This window comes from Pieris rapae, chromosome 10, assembly GCF_905147795.1.
Source record: "Pieris rapae chromosome 10, ilPieRapa1.1, whole genome shotgun sequence".
Lineage (NCBI taxonomy): Eukaryota > Metazoa > Arthropoda > Insecta > Lepidoptera > Pieridae > Pieris > Pieris rapae.
Genome location: NC_059518.1, coordinates 9,798,663 through 9,815,981, shown reverse-complemented (window position 1 = coordinate 9,815,981; position 17,319 = coordinate 9,798,663). Strand labels below are relative to the sequence as shown.

Sequence of the window (17,319 nt, the reverse complement as noted above, 5' to 3'; positions counted from 1 at the left end):
AAGTTTAATTAGTAAGAAGTGTAAAGCTATGAGAGGGACAATAAAAAAAGGACCAGTGAGAATGAAAAAGGTTTAAGGGATAGCTCAATCTATTTGCTAAACAGAATACAAATCAACATTAAACTTGAACAGAATCGCAGGCATTAGTGAACTTCGATCAATCGCAAAAGCGTTGAACTTTTTTGCCGAATTGAGCTTTTTTAACTAATTTTGATGATGTACTTTCAACACCCTGATTACTGAGAACAAGAAAGTTATGCTACAGCTACTGGGTATGAACGATTAGAATATAGGGAAAAGAAAATGTCAAATTAAAAATGATTGTAGATGCTCAGCGCCATCTATTATTTCATAATATTTGACCAATTCTGCCAAAGATCTGCACTTTTTATCTTCTACATAACTTCCAAATCCATTGATAAGATTTTAATATGAAAATAAAATGTACTTATATAATAACACCTAATTATCGGAATTAATTTCTGTAAGATTAAACTCAGATACAGTTTTGATAGCATTTAAAGTAATTAAAATTGGCAATCGATTAAAACACGTGTTATGTTGTGGATATGTTTTGAATTGAATTGAGGCAATTATTATATGAGAGTTTATTAGCGGTGAGTCTTTTTGGATACTTTTTTTGTCACGTTCTATTACCGTCGAATTAAATAATCGGGGTGGTAAGTGCACATAATATAGGACTCGTTTTTTACTTATTTAATGTACTTAATTGTTATAATTTAATTAATAACAATTCTTAAAAGGCCGGAAACGCACTCGCCAGCCCTCTGGCATTGAGAGTGTCCATGTTGCCCCCTGTTCTATAAAAAAAAATACCCGTATTACATCGACGTCCGCCGTTCAGTTGTAGTAAACGGTCACATGTGCGTTTTTTAAGGCAGTTTCTGCCCTGCACCACCACTATATGAAACCACCTACCTGCCCTCTGATGTGTTTCCGAACCAGAAAAAATGTTTTTTTTTAGTCTTTCAAAAACGCGAATTGCGAGCCCTCTGGCATTGAGAGCGTGCATATTATTACTTACCACCAGGTGACACTTCTTCCCCTTTTAATTTAACACTTTAATACATATACACATATACACTTTAGTACTATCATACTCCTTTTATCAAGGGATAGTGAATAGGATACATATGAATATTATAACCTGCACAATGCATGCACAATGTCATCAAGATAAGGTAAATACATTTCTACAAAATACAACTTTCTACATTTTATTGTAGACGTAAAAATGGCGATACCGATCCTGGGTAAAGTGGTGATGTTGGCGATCACACTCGGTGTGATTGCGGGTTTGACAGCGGTGATTATTTTGGTGGTGAACGATGCTGCGGAGAAGGATGATGTAACCACAACTACATCTACCACAGAACCACCAAGGGACCCAGACACCTTGTACGATGTCGGAGTTGGGATAGCTGATATGACAGGACCATGTGTACAAATTAATTTCGTAAGTTTATACAACGTATCCCCGTTTCAATCAAAAACAGATAATACAATATTGAATTATCTTTATCTGGGTAAAAATTCTAAACGTCTTTAATTAGGTAAGTTACCTAACGTACAACCGACAACGCTCTCGGTCAATATTCTATTTCGTATATTTCGTAGCGATCTTGCCTTAAGTGCTTTCAAATACGTCACACGTCATACAGAAAAACATTTTGACAGCTTTTAAGTCTGATTAACGTTCTACATGGAAGTCCTGAGTCCACCCCTCCTAAGTATGTAAACACTAGACCTATTTACTTGTATAGAAGTTATAGATATTATCTCTAAACATGACAGACAAACAATAACAAATTATAAACTAATTACTTATTATAAATAATTTAATATTAACTTCTGATTTTTGTGGAGATTAAACAAAATATTTGCAGCTGTATCTTTTATCAAGAAAATATTTTACTGAACTGCATCTGCTAAGTTGATGTGATTTATGTTACGAATCCTGTATACAAAGTGGTTAGTCTTGAAGACAACGGTGGGAATCAAAGCTGCTACCTAAGATGTATCTGCCCACTGTATGTTATCTTAATTGTAATTTAAAAAATTCCGTCTTTACTACAACTAATGAGGACTTCTAATAATCCAAGATATGGGTTGATAAATTGCTTATGAAATAACTGACCAATTTGATTATCTGAACGATAATTTTCTAATACAAAAGATTTAATGTTAGTAAGTTGTTTTGTAATACTAACCAAATAGCCATTGTGGTATCCCAATGGAAATTTGGTTTGGGAAAGCAATTCTAGCCAACATTAAGTTAAGTTGTATACATATGTATTATGCTGTAACATTTCAAGTAAATTAAAAAAAGTACTTACATAATTAGATGTCTTTTGAAGTAAAATAAATAAAAACTTTTACGGAGTTACGTACAATTATAATTACGTATAAAGCTTTGCGCAGAAAACATAGCGCTAAGTAAGACTAGCATATTGGATGTTGAGCCTCTTTCTAAAGTCGCACGCATTTTAGTCCTTTTTTGTCAGCTTTCTCTATCTCACTCTTGCTAATTTATTATAGGCAAGTATGACACATAGTCTAAGACCGTGTATCATCACTATATTCTTCATCTTTTTCATTATAAAAGCATGTGCTTATTGAAGGGAAAAGAAAAGTTCAAACCTAAGAATTAGAATTAATCTCTAAGTTGATAAAACATTTTTAGATGGGTTACGCAGACATCGGTCAGTCAGGTCGCGGTATCCATACGCGACAATTCTCCCGTGCGTTTATTTTTGTTCAAGGAGATACCAGGATTGTTCTGGTGACCGCTGATGTCCAGGCAATCGGGATTGGCGTAAGAAGAGAGGTTGGTACAGACAATAATTTTATATGCATTTTAAGATCTAATTTTTTTCCATCCATGTTTGGATCCATGTTTTTCTCATCTGCCATAGATATTGTTTCTTACATAAATGAAAACTATAGCCAATTTGTTATAGAAATAAAGAATTTGTATCCATCAATATAAAATTATGAATTGTTTCCAGGTGGTGCATAAACTTCAAGAGATTTACGGCGACATGTACACTCTGCGTAACGTAATCATTACAGCGACACATACACACAGCGCACCTGGCGGCCATCTTGTAGATTTTATATTAGACGTCTCCATACTGGGATTTTCAAAGGAGACATTGGACGCTTATGTCGAGGGTATTACAAGGGCAAGTAAAATTTTGTTTCTGGATCATACAGTCTCTCGTACAGTATATGATAAACAAGAATTATTTTCAAATCATAAATTTTTAAATTAGGTAATAGTTTGACCAACTGATGTCAAATTAATCTTGTTATTGATAAGTCGCATAAAACTAAAAACCTCGCACAGAAAATATTTAATTATCATATTTATTTAGCAGCAGTGTTAGTGGCGTCATGGCGCGAGTCTCATCCTGTATTTCGTAGGTTCGATCCCCAGCTGTGCACCAAAGGACTTTCTTTCGTTATGCGCATTTAAATTTTAAACGGTGAAGGAAAACATCGTGATATGAGAGAATCGGACACCCAAAAAGTCGACCGTGTGTGTCACCGGATGTTGATCACCTAATCGCCTATTCGATTGACAAATGATCATGAAGAAGATATAGAAATCTGAACCTTAGAACTGAAAAGATTCTGACGCCTTGATTTGTTTGTTTTATTTAACTTGCAGAGTATTGTACGCGCTCATGAGAACATAGTACCCGCTCGTTTGTTCTACGGAAGCGCCAACGTATTAAACGCACAGTTGAATAGATCACCTTTCTCCTACAATCAAAATCCTGAAGAGGAAAGAAACAGGTCAGACATAATCTCTTAAAAGACCTAATTGGATATAATATTGTATGAAAAGTAATGCCTATCAGAATTAGGCACATAGTGACAATGATAAAAACATTTTTTTATTTTAAGTGCTAGCTGTTTTGTTCTAGATCATAATGTACCTATACGTAAAAAAATTGCAGGTACGACACCAATACTGACACAGACTTATCCGTAATTCGTATAGAGAAAGCCGATGGCAGTCTCCATGGGGTGATGAGCTGGTTTGGAGTACACACAACTAGTATGAATATGACCAATCACCTCGTATCTTCAGATAATCTGGGATATGCAGCAATAAAGCTAGAGGAAACGCTTAACCCTGGAAGTCAGGTTGGGAAGGTACGTGGCTTAACATTAGGTATATTTTATATAGATTAGCTTCTCCTTATCCGGTACACTCTTGACAGACCGGTCATGATCACTATGTAGTAATGGTAATAGAAGAAGCACATGTGATGCGCTTCAGGACGTTCCGCCATCATTGCCAGAGGTCATCTTGATGGTAGACTTGATTTCATCAGCCCAACGCGTAAGTGACCTGCTGCGCGGTCTAGTGCCTTCCCGTAGACGACAAGGCGTTCTATGGACTGATCACCACGCCGAGATACGTGTTAGAAATTTTTACACATCTTTAAACTGCACCTTAGTCCTTCTGTATAAACAACAAAACAATTTTAAAACTTATAGGCCAGAACTAGAAGTTGATTTCAACTTTACAGTGGCGTTGTACGGTTCCTGGATCATAAAAGTGTTTTAATTGAACATGAACATGAATGATTTTATTTCAATATTTTGTCACCATCCAGATTTTATGTAACTACATAATATCTTCAATATTTAATTAATTTAATATAATAACTTTGTATGATGACAAACGTATAAGTTCTTGACCCGACCACGACTATGTGACCCCCTCCTGGCGCCAAATCTGGATCCGTCCTTGAATGTAACAGTCGAAGAGCGTGCCTGCCTGCGTCGTCTGATATACTATCAGAGTGTAACTCCGACGATTAAGAAAATCGCCATGCTTACAACTAAGAAAGCCTGAGTGAGCAACATATAGAATCATACAGCCTTGACTCGTACTACAGACCTTCTTAAAAGAAAATTTATTTCAGCCGTTGATAGTAGCCGGTTTCTTTGCTGCAAGTCAAGGTGATGTGTCTCCAAATACACGAGGAGCACGCTGTGAATTCAGCGGAGACTCCTGCGACAACCAGTTCGAGTTGTGCGAACAGTGGGAACTTTGTTTCTCAGTGGGACCTGGAGATGATATGTTTGAGAGTACCAGGATTATTGGGACTCGGGTGTATGAAGGTGCTCTGGTGAGTATTTCATTAAAGCTAGACAAATTGCTTGCCTTACGTTATTGACTAGAAATAGAGTTCTATAATTGCATCAAATCGATGTATAATTTGTAATCGATGGTCGATATGGTTATATCTTTAATATAATATATATAACCAATTTATACTTCAGAGTGTTCTGAACAGACCTGGTGAAGAGTTACGAGGAGAACTCGCTGTTGTTCATCAATTTGTGGAGATGCCATCAGAGACCGTTGCTAAGTACAATCCAGTCTCCAGGACTTTTGATACTGTAAGTATCTGATTTTAATTATATATTGTACATGAATTTAGTCAGAAACATTAACCATCAAATAATTACAGTCTAATCCAGTGAGCGGTTGCGTTCCAGGCCTCGGCTACAGTTTCGCTTCAGGGACTATAGATGGCGCTAATCTACTTAATATCACACAGGTGTGTTATACTCCTCTACTGGTTTCGATTCCTAGAACAACCACGTAGTTGGTCTAGCTACTAAGCTTTAGGAAAGGAGGGTACCAATTCTCAAAAGGCCTGCAATGTAGCCGCGGGCGTAAGTTTTCATTGGCGATATCACTTAACATAAGATCCTGTATATATGTATATATAGGCCGCCTATCTTCCTACTGTTCCTTCCTTCCTACTGTACTTACCAACTGTTCTACAAAAAGAAATTATCAATATATTTATTCACGGTTGTTCTCAGAAACGTTTAAAGTACAATAAATTCTTTACAAAACACGTTTCCTTTGGTATATTGCAAACGTACGAGACTTGTTTGGATTATTTCAGAGCTACCTGACTTTATTCATTTAGTTTAATTGTATAAAATATTAGGCTTTAATGCCCAAACTAACCTTATTACAGAATTTTCCTTGCTTATCATGCGACTAGAACGATAATTCTTTACGTATCTACGGCTAGTATGACTCTTACAACTTAATTACTAACATTGATGAAAATATTGATATTTTACAATAATCTTCCAACTTACCATAACTTTGTTTATGAAAAACAAAGCTATGTTAAGTTGGAAGCTTTAAATTTAAGTTTCTGTTTACTTTGAGTTATTTTTTTTTGTGGTTGCTAGCTAGCTTTCTTATGTTCCAATAATGATTTGATGTGTATTTGTTTTTTAGAACTTATAAATTAATAATAAACTACAGTCACCATAATATTCTTTATAGTCTTTCACCAAAATTAATTCTCTCTTTTCTAGGCTTTCATCATAAATATAAAAGAGTACTTACAAATTTATATTATACTATTTCAGGGTACATTAAATAATAATCCATTATTAGATGCCATAAGCGGCGTAGTAGCGGAACCGACTGTCGAAGATATTGAATGTCACGCGCCAAAACCCATTCTTCTCGCCACTGGTAGGGTAAGTAAACATTTCATAGCCGTAGATGAGTTTTATTTGAACAGCCTTATTTATGCCAATTTATGTGGGGGATTGTACGGATTTTTATAATTAATCTATCTAATTGTACCACTATCTTAGCAAATAAATAATTTCATATCATTTCATTAAACTTTTAATGGCACTGACACAACTTTTTTTTACACTTTTAAGTCTATAATTGAAATTGAAGAGTTTTTTTTAGGCAAACTTTCCATTTCCCTGGCATTCTAGTGTGGTATCAGTCTCCCTAATTTGGCTCGCTGGCTTAGCAATAGCTGGAGTTCCAGGCGAGCCCACGACAATGGCAGGCAGACGGATAAAAGATGTCGTCAGTTCGATTCTGGAGGAAAAGAATATTGAACCAAGAGTGGTTGTATCTTCGCTCTGTAATGAATATATACATTATATCACTACGTTTGAGGAGTACCAGGTAATACAATTAATTTATAAATTTTTTCGACATTCTTAATGCCGGAGGGCTCTCGAGCTCGCTTTTCTTGAGTTGATTCGGAAATACTTTAATGGGCAGCTGGTCTCACATAATGGTGGTGCAAAAACTCCCTTAAAAACGCTCAGTTGTGGAATGATGAACGTCGAGGTGATATGGGTGGAAAGACCTATTCTGCCTCTAGTTAATATATTGTTGAGCCTCTAATAGCTGTTTTTCAAGATTTCTTATGCGCTGCAAAGCAACTTCATACTCATGACCATAACAGTCAAGTTTATTTAATTCGTACTCCATCTCATTTTTGAAAGAAGGAAATACATCATAGTAATACCAGAGCAAGTAAAAATCAATCATAATGATAAAGTAAAAATATAAAAAATAAAAATATATTTGTAAAATCTCTTTTTTCTTCCAGGTGCAAAGGTACGAGGCAGCATCAGTCATTTATGGACCGAACACTTTGGATATATTCCTTAACAAGTTTAGGGAGTTTACTAATGTGGCGTTAGAGGTAAACAAAACCAGGCTTGTTTTTAACAGGCACATTGAATTCAAAAATTTACCCTTCATTAAAATACTTTTTTATAATTTATGTAATCTTTCTCTATTATGAAAACTACGAAGTCGTATACAGGTGACTGCAATATAAAATAATGATAAAAAAGGCTTCGCTATTAAGTGGTATTTTCCGAAAAGAAAAATGAAAAAAATGTCAAAAACTTATGAAGAAAAATTTATATATAGCTAGTTTTTTAAATAATCGTTATAAAATAAGTTTTTGATTCAAATAAATTCCGATCTAAAATCTTTTTATGGAAATAAAAACCCATCTGTCTTAGATCCACTGAAATCTAATAACTTTTTAGGTAAAATGGCGTATATGCCTGTTATTATTTTTCAGGGTGGTAATATTCCAGCGGGCCCAACGCCCATTGACTATCGTAACAACACAATTAGCCTCGTCCCATCTGTCATCTTAGATGTAGCTCCAATTGGTCGAAACTTTGGAGATGTATTGGAGGAACCACAGTCGGCACGACCAGGGGAAACTGTTAAAGCTACTTTTGTAAGTATTAAACGCAATTTAAAAAAGTATCAAAATAACACATTTGAATAGACAAATTGACTAACGATCCCTAGGCGTATTTTGTATTATGGGAAAGCATGTTTTAATATTATTTGCATGGAATGTAAAGTATAACGTTATTATATATGAAATAGGAATATATGAAAATTCATCGACATATATTAATTAGTAAACCACCATATAATAAAATGTCTGTAAACTTCATACACACGCACGAGACACTTGTTTAATATACATAATCTATATATACACGAAATTTACAGTTTCATCCTATTTTATATTGGGTACCGATATTATATAACCTGTCGTGTTATAGTCACCAAAAATATTTTTTATTACAAACTGTAATCATGCGATTCAGACTCAAGTATAGTATCATCATCATCATCACAATGGTTATAAAGAAACTTGGGCCTTAGCCTATTCAAGTACACTTCACCATTCCAATCTATATTTCTGTGCTGTGCTTCCCACGTCCAATTTCCAACCCCCTTGTTTCGAGGTCCTTGACAACTCCATCCCATCAATGCGCCCTCAGTCTACCGGGTTTTCTGTTGCCACCGGGTTGTGAGTTCTGTCGTTCACCAATCGGTGTACAGGTCCCAGCTACTTTCGCCTGTTGCACTTTATGAATTGGACGATGTTGGCGTCGTCAAGGATATTATATAGATCTTCATGGACAAGACCAAATATTCTAGATATAGTATAGTATAGGATTTTAAAACTATAATTGTCGTAGGTTGCAGCAAACCCGCGAAACAATTTACGTCAGGAGTCCACTCACGCCACAGTTGAGAGACTGGAACTGGGTAGATGGCTGGTCGTCGCTACTGATGCTGACTGGAGTACCAAGTTAGTGCCTTCCAATACATTGCTTTCCGATACACCTGTAGTAAAATACTGCCAATTGAATTATTCAATATTCGTATAGGCGAAACAATAATTAATTCTTGTTATGGCTGATTATAATGAATAGCACAAAACAAATATATTTGTGAAATATTTAATTCTCGTTTAACAGGCATTATAATATCATACGTTTACATGTATTAGTAAGCAAATCTCTGATGCTTTATGTTTCGTGTAGTTGAAGCGATTTAATTAACAGGCTTTATTTTTTATAAAAATGTTTTACCATTGTATTATCATTTTACTTTTATACTATGCTATTTCTTAGCAGTAGGTATAACAATATAAGGTACAATGAGTCGCTCTAGTTAATTTTACATCTTACAGATTCACATGGCAACAAGAGTCCATCTTAGGAACAAGTACCGCAACCTTTGAGTGGACAATTCCAGTGGACATTCCGATCCTCCAGGTTCCATACCGCATCGCGTACTATGGGACTGCAAGAGGAGCCCAGGGGAGTTTTCGAAACTTTGAAGGAAGATCCGCCAGCTTTAATATTAATACAATAAATAGTTAATGTTATTCATTTGTTTTATTTTGAATAAGTCAAATAGAAAATTTAGACTACACGTATTGAGTATACTTAGTACATCACACTCATGACAGTGTTACGTAGCCACGAGTTATCAATTATAGTTATAAATATAGTACTTCCTTATGTATCACGTGCTAGAAACTTGCCACGGAATAATCTTCTTTATTACTCAGAATTATGGTCTAAATACAGTGTATAATACCGTGCGACATTCAGTGTTTTTCATGCGTTTCGACTGGATAGTCTTGTCACAGTTATTACAACTGCATAAAGTACAACAAACTCTGTGGAATTATGACTTTCAGAAGATTTTAAAGGATTACAATTAATGTAGGTACTTTACATGTACAGAAATCATATTTATCAATGAAACCAGAGTTATTTTAAAGATATAACTATCAAAATTGTCAGTGCAAAAGGAGACCACTTGCAACGTGAGGCAATCACTGAGACTGAGTTTGTAAAATAAGGAATAGTTTTCCTTCAAATACGTCTATTCAATTATAAATTAATACAATACATAAGTAAATCAACTGTATAGCTAATAATAAAAATATAATGAAAAACTTCCAATGTATTTGTTGAACGTTATTAAATACATTTTTGGAAATTGTTTTACTGTATTGGAAACTAAAACGTTGTGTTTTGTTTAATTTCTAGTAATAATAAACATATCGACATTAGCATTGTAAACACTAAAATATCTGAGGTCATAAACTTAACGACGATAAATATTTGATAAGCGATATACTCATTTGTCTTAGCTCTGTTTAGTGATACAGTGTTTAAAAATTTCAAGGTAAGTAAAATTCATAAGTATTTAAAAAAATCTTTAAATGGTCGTGTGTTTCACTAATACAAGCATATCGAGGTACCTACTTGTTTCCATTTACGCATTTAATTGCAGTTTTAGCAAGCGCATTCGTTGTTTGAAAAATATAATTTAGATAACAATTAAGAAGATTAAAAAGAAAACATAAATCGTTGTCTAGTGCTGGTTCTAAGTTTGTTTTAAGGTACATTTTTAAATTAGGTTCTTAAAACTAAAAATAAATTAATAAATTATATCGAAAACTTAAAGTTGTTTCATTCTACGCGATTATAAGAAAAAAAAATATTTAATAGAGTACATACATAAATAAGACTTTTTTTAGATTTTACTTAGTTATTTTGTGTTATTTTTTAATTTAATTAATTAATGCGTTAATTAATTATGCACTTGTACTTTATTTACCCTTTATATGTGTTTCTTTTTTATTGTTCCATACTGAGGTGGCCTGGCAGAAATTGTTTGTCAGCCGTAAGGCCGCCCAATGCCTAATATTTATGTAACCAGCTTTTAAATTTATTGAAGTGTAAATAAATACAAAGATCAGAACAAGCACCTACTAAAAATGAAAATAATTCAGCAGCGCTATGTTTTTAGTTCTGGGCCTCAGTTCTTCTGTTTCATGATCATTTGTCAATCTAATGCATTTAGAGCTTAGAAACACGCCTTCCACTTTTTAAATTTAAGACGAGCGTATCCTTAAGATATTTTCCTTCACCATGCGAGCGAATGTTCGATGCGCACATAGAAAGTCCATTAGTGCACAGTCGGGGATCGAACCTACAACTTTAGAGATGAGTGTCGCACGCTGAAGCCTCTAGGCCAACACTGCTGCTAACAAAGCACGGACTAGCATAATCTCTTTTGTCACAGGTATTAACGATGGCGAAAATAATCACAAAGAAGATAATCAATAGTCCAGAAACGTGCGTGGACGATAATCTGCTTGGAGTTGTGGCTCTTTATCCTAGTTTGAGGCTTCATCCAAAGCATAGGGTCATTACTATACGGCAAAACGTAAGTTAATTATCATTAAAAATATAGATACATTATGTTAACTTTACAGGTGGAGGCAAAAACAATTGAAACGCACTGATATTCACAAACATAAATACCAAATTGTTACTCTTTTATAAACATTGATTTACAGTGTGACAAATAAGAGAAAAGTGTAAAAATACAACAGATATTAAAGGCTTTTGGAGATCCTAACTTAAAGTCGCTTTGTAAGTTAAAGCTTTATTATACATTATTAGTAACATTATTTATTGGTTTTTCAGGTTGATTCTAAAAGGGTAGCAATACTAGGAGGTGGCGGATCTGGCCATGAACCATTTGCAGCAGGTATTGGACTGTTTTTTTATAATATAATATTTCATACACTGCATAGATGTACAGTATTTACAACATTGTTAACCTATATAGTAGCGATGATAATATAAAATAAATACAAAAATAAAACGAATTTGAAAAATTTAGTCCTTATGTATACCGTTAATGATGGCAGCAATCACTGTGTTGCGACAATTATCCGTTGAGCGAGCCTGAGGAAAGCACCAGTTCTGTGGTCACCGGTACTATCTACCAGGCGCCTACTTTGATCTACTAGAGTCTGTGCACTTGAATCCTTAGATCCAAGAGTCCCTGTTCTAAAGGGATCGGAATCAAAGTTGGAGAAAGAGAAAACACTCATCTTATTTAGATATAAATATCATTTTGGTATTCACTTGATTTATTATTTGATGGGTATGGCAGAACCTTTGGGCTTACATAATAATGTCCTATTAATGTTCCCAGGGGATTTTTTTGCGTCAGTTCGTTTTCTTTATCAGATATCAGGTAGGGTCGTCTTCCTGAGCTTACGAATCCTAAAACTACTATTTCGCCGTTACTAAATCCGCTGTTGAATACACCATATGAGTTCAGCTAATACAGGTGTTAGCCCTCGTTCATAAATATTTAATTAAAATGGTTTATTAATAATAGGATTGATTGGCTCTGGAATGTTGGATGGTTCAGTGGGTGGTGGAGTATTCGCGTCTCCTCCTACAGGTCATGTCCTGTACGGGATAACACAACTGTATAAATACAATTCAGGTAGGTTTCATTCCACTTTTAATTAAACAAAATTTGTATTTAGTCTATAACACCAGTGCTATTTTATAGGTGGGGTCTTGGTGATACTTGGTAACTACACAGGGGACAGATTGAATTTCGGCAAAGCAATTGAAAAGGCTAAAATTGCAGGAATAAAAGTAAATACAATGTTTTTGTATTAGTGATTTTAATAAAAATACATGCATATAAATAAATTACGAATAAAATGATTTTCTTTCTTTTAAATACATTGTCAAATCATTGAGACATCATAGAACATTACGATCTAGCTGAATTTAAAACTAATGAGTAATTTAAGTCTATACTAGTTTACTGGAAGATACTCTTGCCTTGTTTAATTTTTTCTAAGAGAGATAAAGACTAACTTTGCTAAAACTAGTATAGCATTCCTAGTTATTTGGCTCAGGTGGAAGGTCTCATAGTGGGCGAAGACGTCGCATCCAGCCAAAATAAAACCGGAGGGCGGAGTATGTGTGGGGAAGTTTTCTTTTATAAGGTAAAGCAGTTTAAGTAAGTACCCATATAATATAACTGTATTAGGTATGTTTTTTATAAAGTCTGAAAAAATTGGCTGATTGATTCTTTTGATTTAGGATAAATAATTTGATTTCATGAAATTCAATACTCATCATGAAGTAATAATTCTTTGAGGATTTTTACGAAAAATAGAATTAACAAAGTATAGAAAATATGTTTAAATATCAGTATTTCATTTACATAATATACAGAGCTTGATATAGTGGGCTGATCAAATAATAACTGTAGAAAATGCATATATATTTAATAAATTAAAATGTATTCAAATCAATGTAACAGTTGTGTGGAGCTATGGCTGTCAAGGGATACGATCTCGAATCGATTCGCGAGATGGCGCTTGAAGTTAACAAAAACATGGCTACGTTGGGTGTCTGCCTTACTGCTTGCTCTCTACCAGGTATTTATTATTATGATCAAAAAAGTTTATATGTAATCTTTACATTGCATAAAACCTGTTACCTGCACTTACCCCGTGATACATCGCACAGGCAATATACTTAATTCGAAGCCCTCGCTAAAAGTAAATTAATAAAGCTTTTTATAAATGTGACGAATACTTAAATAAACCTTATTCTTGGGATTGATCTCCAGTTCTAACAATTTGTATTAAACAATTGAAACGATTGAAAAGAGTGGCAGAATGTTTATTGCCAGTTCTTCTTGCCCGCTCTACGCCCTTCACTTGCGAACTGGTAGTAAATGTAAATTTACAATTTATTTATTTTTTTTGACGGTCATAACTGTACTTGTTTACCTATATGAATAAAGATATTTTGAGTTGAGTTATTTGTTGTAGTAGATACATAGTCATTTATATCATTAAAATACTTTTGTGTAATAAGCAATAATCCATAATTTAACTCGACTGAAATTCCACACTTTCCCACACACAACAATTAATTGGTAGTAAATTGTCTTGGTTAGCAAAACCTTTATAAGGTTTCGCTCCTCTTTCCGAAAATAAAAATCTAAAACCACTTTCTATAGTTAGACACAGGTAATCCGCTTTCGATACCTTTTTTTATTTAAAATTTGTAAATATTAGGTTTAAAAAAAATTGTGATTGTGAATCAATTAATTACAAAATAAAATTAATAGATTCTTATTCTTTTGCAGGTCAACCACCTCTATTTGAGATAGCATCAGATGAGATGGAGATCGGTGCAGGAGTTCACGGTGAAGCTGGTATTGAAAAACGGAAGATGGGAACAGCTAAAGACATTGTTAAACTTATACTGGACCAGGTATATCGAACTTGCAAGACGTATTAGCTGACTTCTGAGGATTTAGCTCATGAATCTAATTTAAACTACAGTTCTAACCAAATCCCATAGTTATAGCCTTTAATATCGGCTAAGATTTGAAAGAGTATAAATGCAATTTAACTTAAGAAGATATTTTTAAACTTAGTCAAGAAATGCTACAATATTTCAACTACATATTTCCTATATAGATCATACGCCATTTGAAGCTTAAAGAAGGAGCCAAAGTAGCTGTTATGATCAATAATATGGGTGGTACGTCTATCATGGAAATGAATATCATCGCAGCTGAAGCAAGACAATATTTAGGTAGTTTCTTTATTTCCATTTTATACTTTATTCGATAAAAAGAGGACTTGCATACAAACGCAGGAGTGATGAGCTAAGTGATTTAAATCGAAATCATCCAAATTTTCCAGATAGATCTAAAATCCGCGCAGAAAGAATATATTCTGGGCATCTAAAGACCTCCCTGGATATGCAAGGTTTCCAAATATGTTTACTCCACCTAAATGAGACGCATGGAAAGTTGTGGTTGGACCTCTTAGACCAACCCACTGAAGCCTTGGGCTGGACTGGAGGTGTGATGTCTGTCAGACCTACTCACGAATTAGATCATGGAGATGAAGAAGACTTGCAGAGCGATGTACATAAGGTAGAACTAATCATACGTAAAGGTCGTACAATTCTGTAGTGGAAATAGTATACCTAAAATAAAAACCTATATTTTAGGGAGATGCGGGCCCGTCATTAACTAAAAAGGATCAAGATATGATACGGAAGAGTTTGCTGGCGGCTACAGAGGAGTTGGTCAAAAACGAAGAACTCCTTAACAGATTAGATTCGGGTTGTGGAGACGGAGACTGTGGTATCACGATCAAGAAATTTGCCGAAGGTAATGTTTTATTATTAGAAAATATTTATCTCCAATAGAACTACACAATAATACATACACCGATAATCACAAACATTAAAGAATATATATTTATATGTCGAAGCAGTGGTGCTGATATCGGCTGCCATTTTTTTATTTAATTACATCAAAGTCCAATTAGTTCAAAACAGTTGTCTATTAGATATTCCAATATTAGATTTACCTAGATCTTATAACTTATAATATAGCAAGCAACTCAAATACCTGTAAAAATATTGTTACGGTTGATAAAGGTGATAAACACAAGATTGAGGTAGATTTGCTAAAAGCTAAGAGTAGACGCATCTCTTCCAGTTCCAGTATTGCCTATATAGGTATGTCTTAAGCATTATGCCTAATAAAAACTTATAAAAATTTATGTAATTTTACAGCTGTGATGTTATATTTGAATACGGCATTGTTGGAGTATCCGTCTAATGTGTTGTGGGAGCTTTCGGAAATGGCGGAAACAGATATGGGTGGCACTTCTGGTGGCATTTACAGTTTAGGTCTCGCTGCTGCCTCACAGGCGTTGGCTAGGTCAGTTTATATAAAGATAGTGTTAGTTAACAGGTTTAATGAAATATTAAAATAAGCTGGTAAAATGCTATTTTATCTAAATATATTTTTATGTGTTAGGGGAAAAACAAATGATCGCCACATCTGGTTATCTGCGTGGGAGAGCGCGATGGAGGCCATTTCGAAGTATGGTGGGGCAGAGCCTGGTGACAGAACTATGGTAATAATAATAATTTATTGCAAGAATATGGTTCAAAAATGTGCAAGGTGGTACAACCGTTAGGTCATATGAATTGTTCAATTCTTATATTCTTTATACTGTACATATCATATCATACGTTAAATTTATATCAACTACAGTGTCTCACACAAATAATATTTTATTAAATAATACATTTTTTCTAAAAATAACTTTGATATATATTGGTGTATTCACCAAGTCGATTATAAGTAAGAAACTATAAAGATCTATGTTTATTTCCTGGGTCGTGTCATTTAGCAATATTATTAAATAGCAAACAATTATCCATGGCGCTAAATGACTTGCGTCCTGGGCACCCCCACATATATATCCTCACTTTCACAACATCACACAACACAGCCGAATAAGGTATTACTTAGTTAAATGTATTTAACAAACAATTATATACTAAAATCTGGGATAAAATATTGTACTTAAATGTATTTTTGTCAACAGCTAGATACGTTACATAATGCAGCGGAAGCATTCAAGGAAAATATAGGGACGGACATAAAAACAATGCTTTCGAAAATCGTTGAAGCAGCAGATTTGGGAGCGAAAAATACTGGAAACATGACCGCGAGGTAACACACATTATCTAGCAATTTAAGCACGTTTCATTCAATATGATATTTGAAATTCACTGAAAACGAAATCAAAGTGGAAAACTGGCCCAATTTAAAATATTTGAAATTTAGTGCTGCTCAGTTCGGCGCAGGCCATTAGTAATCTATGAAGTATTATTAAGGTTATTATATTCTTACTAGCAGACTCGGCCAAGCGTTGCTGTGGCTAAGGTTTTTGTTATATTACATAGTAGTAAACTATTCATGGGAAACGGTAGGAGAACTTTTGTGAAACGTTGGCACTTTTACCACAGCGCCATCTGTTGGAGTTGTGTCAAATAGTCAACAAATAATGTGCAATAAAATAAAATTGCGACTATAATTAAAGATCTAAGCTATCCAATCTCTTAAGTTGGATCAGACTGCTCACGGTGTGCCAATTTAATTTAAAATCGGTTAAGTAGTTTAGGAGTCCATCGCGGACAAACATCGTGACAGGAGATTTATATATATTAAGATATAACATCAAAATAAAAAAACAATTTTCTAAATTATTAGTTTCGCCTATTTGTAGTTTTTTATTTATTTGATACAGGGCTGGTCGTGCTTCGTACGTAGCGAGCGTTTACATTCGCGATGAAGACGCCGGCGCGCGCGCAGCTGCCATTTGGATCAAATCTATACTCATGACTATGGTTGAAAATTTATGATTAGAACATGAAAATAAATAAAACAAATTCTACTAACGAAATATTTTATTTATCACAATACTA

The 17,319-nt window shown here is 34.3% G+C and overlaps 2 protein-coding genes across 3 annotated transcripts; both read left to right on the top strand.

Annotated features, from left to right (window-relative positions):
• The first annotated feature begins 475 nt into the window (after nt 1–475).
• LOC110996098 (neutral ceramidase) lies at nt 476–9,548 on the top strand. Its single transcript, XM_022263623.2, has 15 exons — nt 476–617; nt 1,248–1,477; nt 2,705–2,848; nt 3,030–3,206; nt 3,695–3,822; nt 3,987–4,185; nt 4,965–5,171; nt 5,326–5,445; nt 5,517–5,606; nt 6,445–6,558; nt 6,782–7,009; nt 7,443–7,538; nt 7,929–8,093; nt 8,854–8,966; nt 9,351–9,548. Exons 2-15 carry the CDS (start codon nt 1,256–1,258, stop codon nt 9,541–9,543), a joined length of 2,196 nt encoding a protein of 731 aa, XP_022119315.2. The 5' UTR covers nt 476–617; nt 1,248–1,255; the 3' UTR covers nt 9,544–9,548.
• Nucleotides 9,549–9,764: 216 nt separating this feature from the next.
• Nucleotides 9,765–17,286, top strand: LOC110996077 (triokinase/FMN cyclase). 2 transcript variants are annotated; one of them, XM_022263585.2, is made up of 15 exons: nt 9,765–9,891; nt 11,264–11,407; nt 11,671–11,734; nt 12,377–12,487; nt 12,557–12,645; nt 12,915–13,004; nt 13,325–13,442; nt 14,162–14,289; nt 14,499–14,616; nt 14,727–14,962; nt 15,040–15,202; nt 15,613–15,760; nt 15,860–15,959; nt 16,437–16,564; nt 17,142–17,286. In XM_022263585.2, exons 2-15 carry the CDS (start codon nt 11,273–11,275, stop codon nt 17,254–17,256), a joined length of 1,743 nt encoding a protein of 580 aa, XP_022119277.2. In that variant the 5' UTR covers nt 9,765–9,891; nt 11,264–11,272; the 3' UTR covers nt 17,257–17,286. The 2 variants fall into 2 exon arrangements, with proteins under 2 accessions (XP_022119277.2, XP_022119279.2); XM_022263587.2 differs by lacking the exon at nt 9,765–9,891 and adding an exon at nt 10,256–10,360.
• The last annotated feature ends 33 nt before the right edge of the window (nt 17,287–17,319 follow it).

Bases quoted from the DNA above. Each gene is read 5' to 3' on its own strand.
- LOC110996098 (XM_022263623.2), top strand. From the start codon at position 1,256: ATGGCGATACCGATCCTGGGTAAAGTGGTGATGTTGGCGATCACACTC. The intron at 5,607-6,444 runs GTGTGTTATACT...ATACTATTTCAG, and splicing joins ATCTACTTAATATCACACAG to GGTACATTAAATAATAATCC. The intron at 8,094-8,853 runs GTAAGTATTAAA...TAATTGTCGTAG, and splicing joins AAACTGTTAAAGCTACTTTT to GTTGCAGCAAACCCGCGAAA.
- LOC110996077 (XM_022263585.2), top strand. From the start codon at position 11,273: ATGGCGAAAATAATCACAAAGAAGATAATCAATAGTCCAGAAACGTGC. The intron at 13,443-14,161 runs GTATTTATTATT...ATTCTTTTGCAG, and splicing joins TACTGCTTGCTCTCTACCAG to GTCAACCACCTCTATTTGAG. The intron at 15,761-15,859 runs GTCAGTTTATAT...TTTATGTGTTAG, and splicing joins GCCTCACAGGCGTTGGCTAG to GGGAAAAACAAATGATCGCC.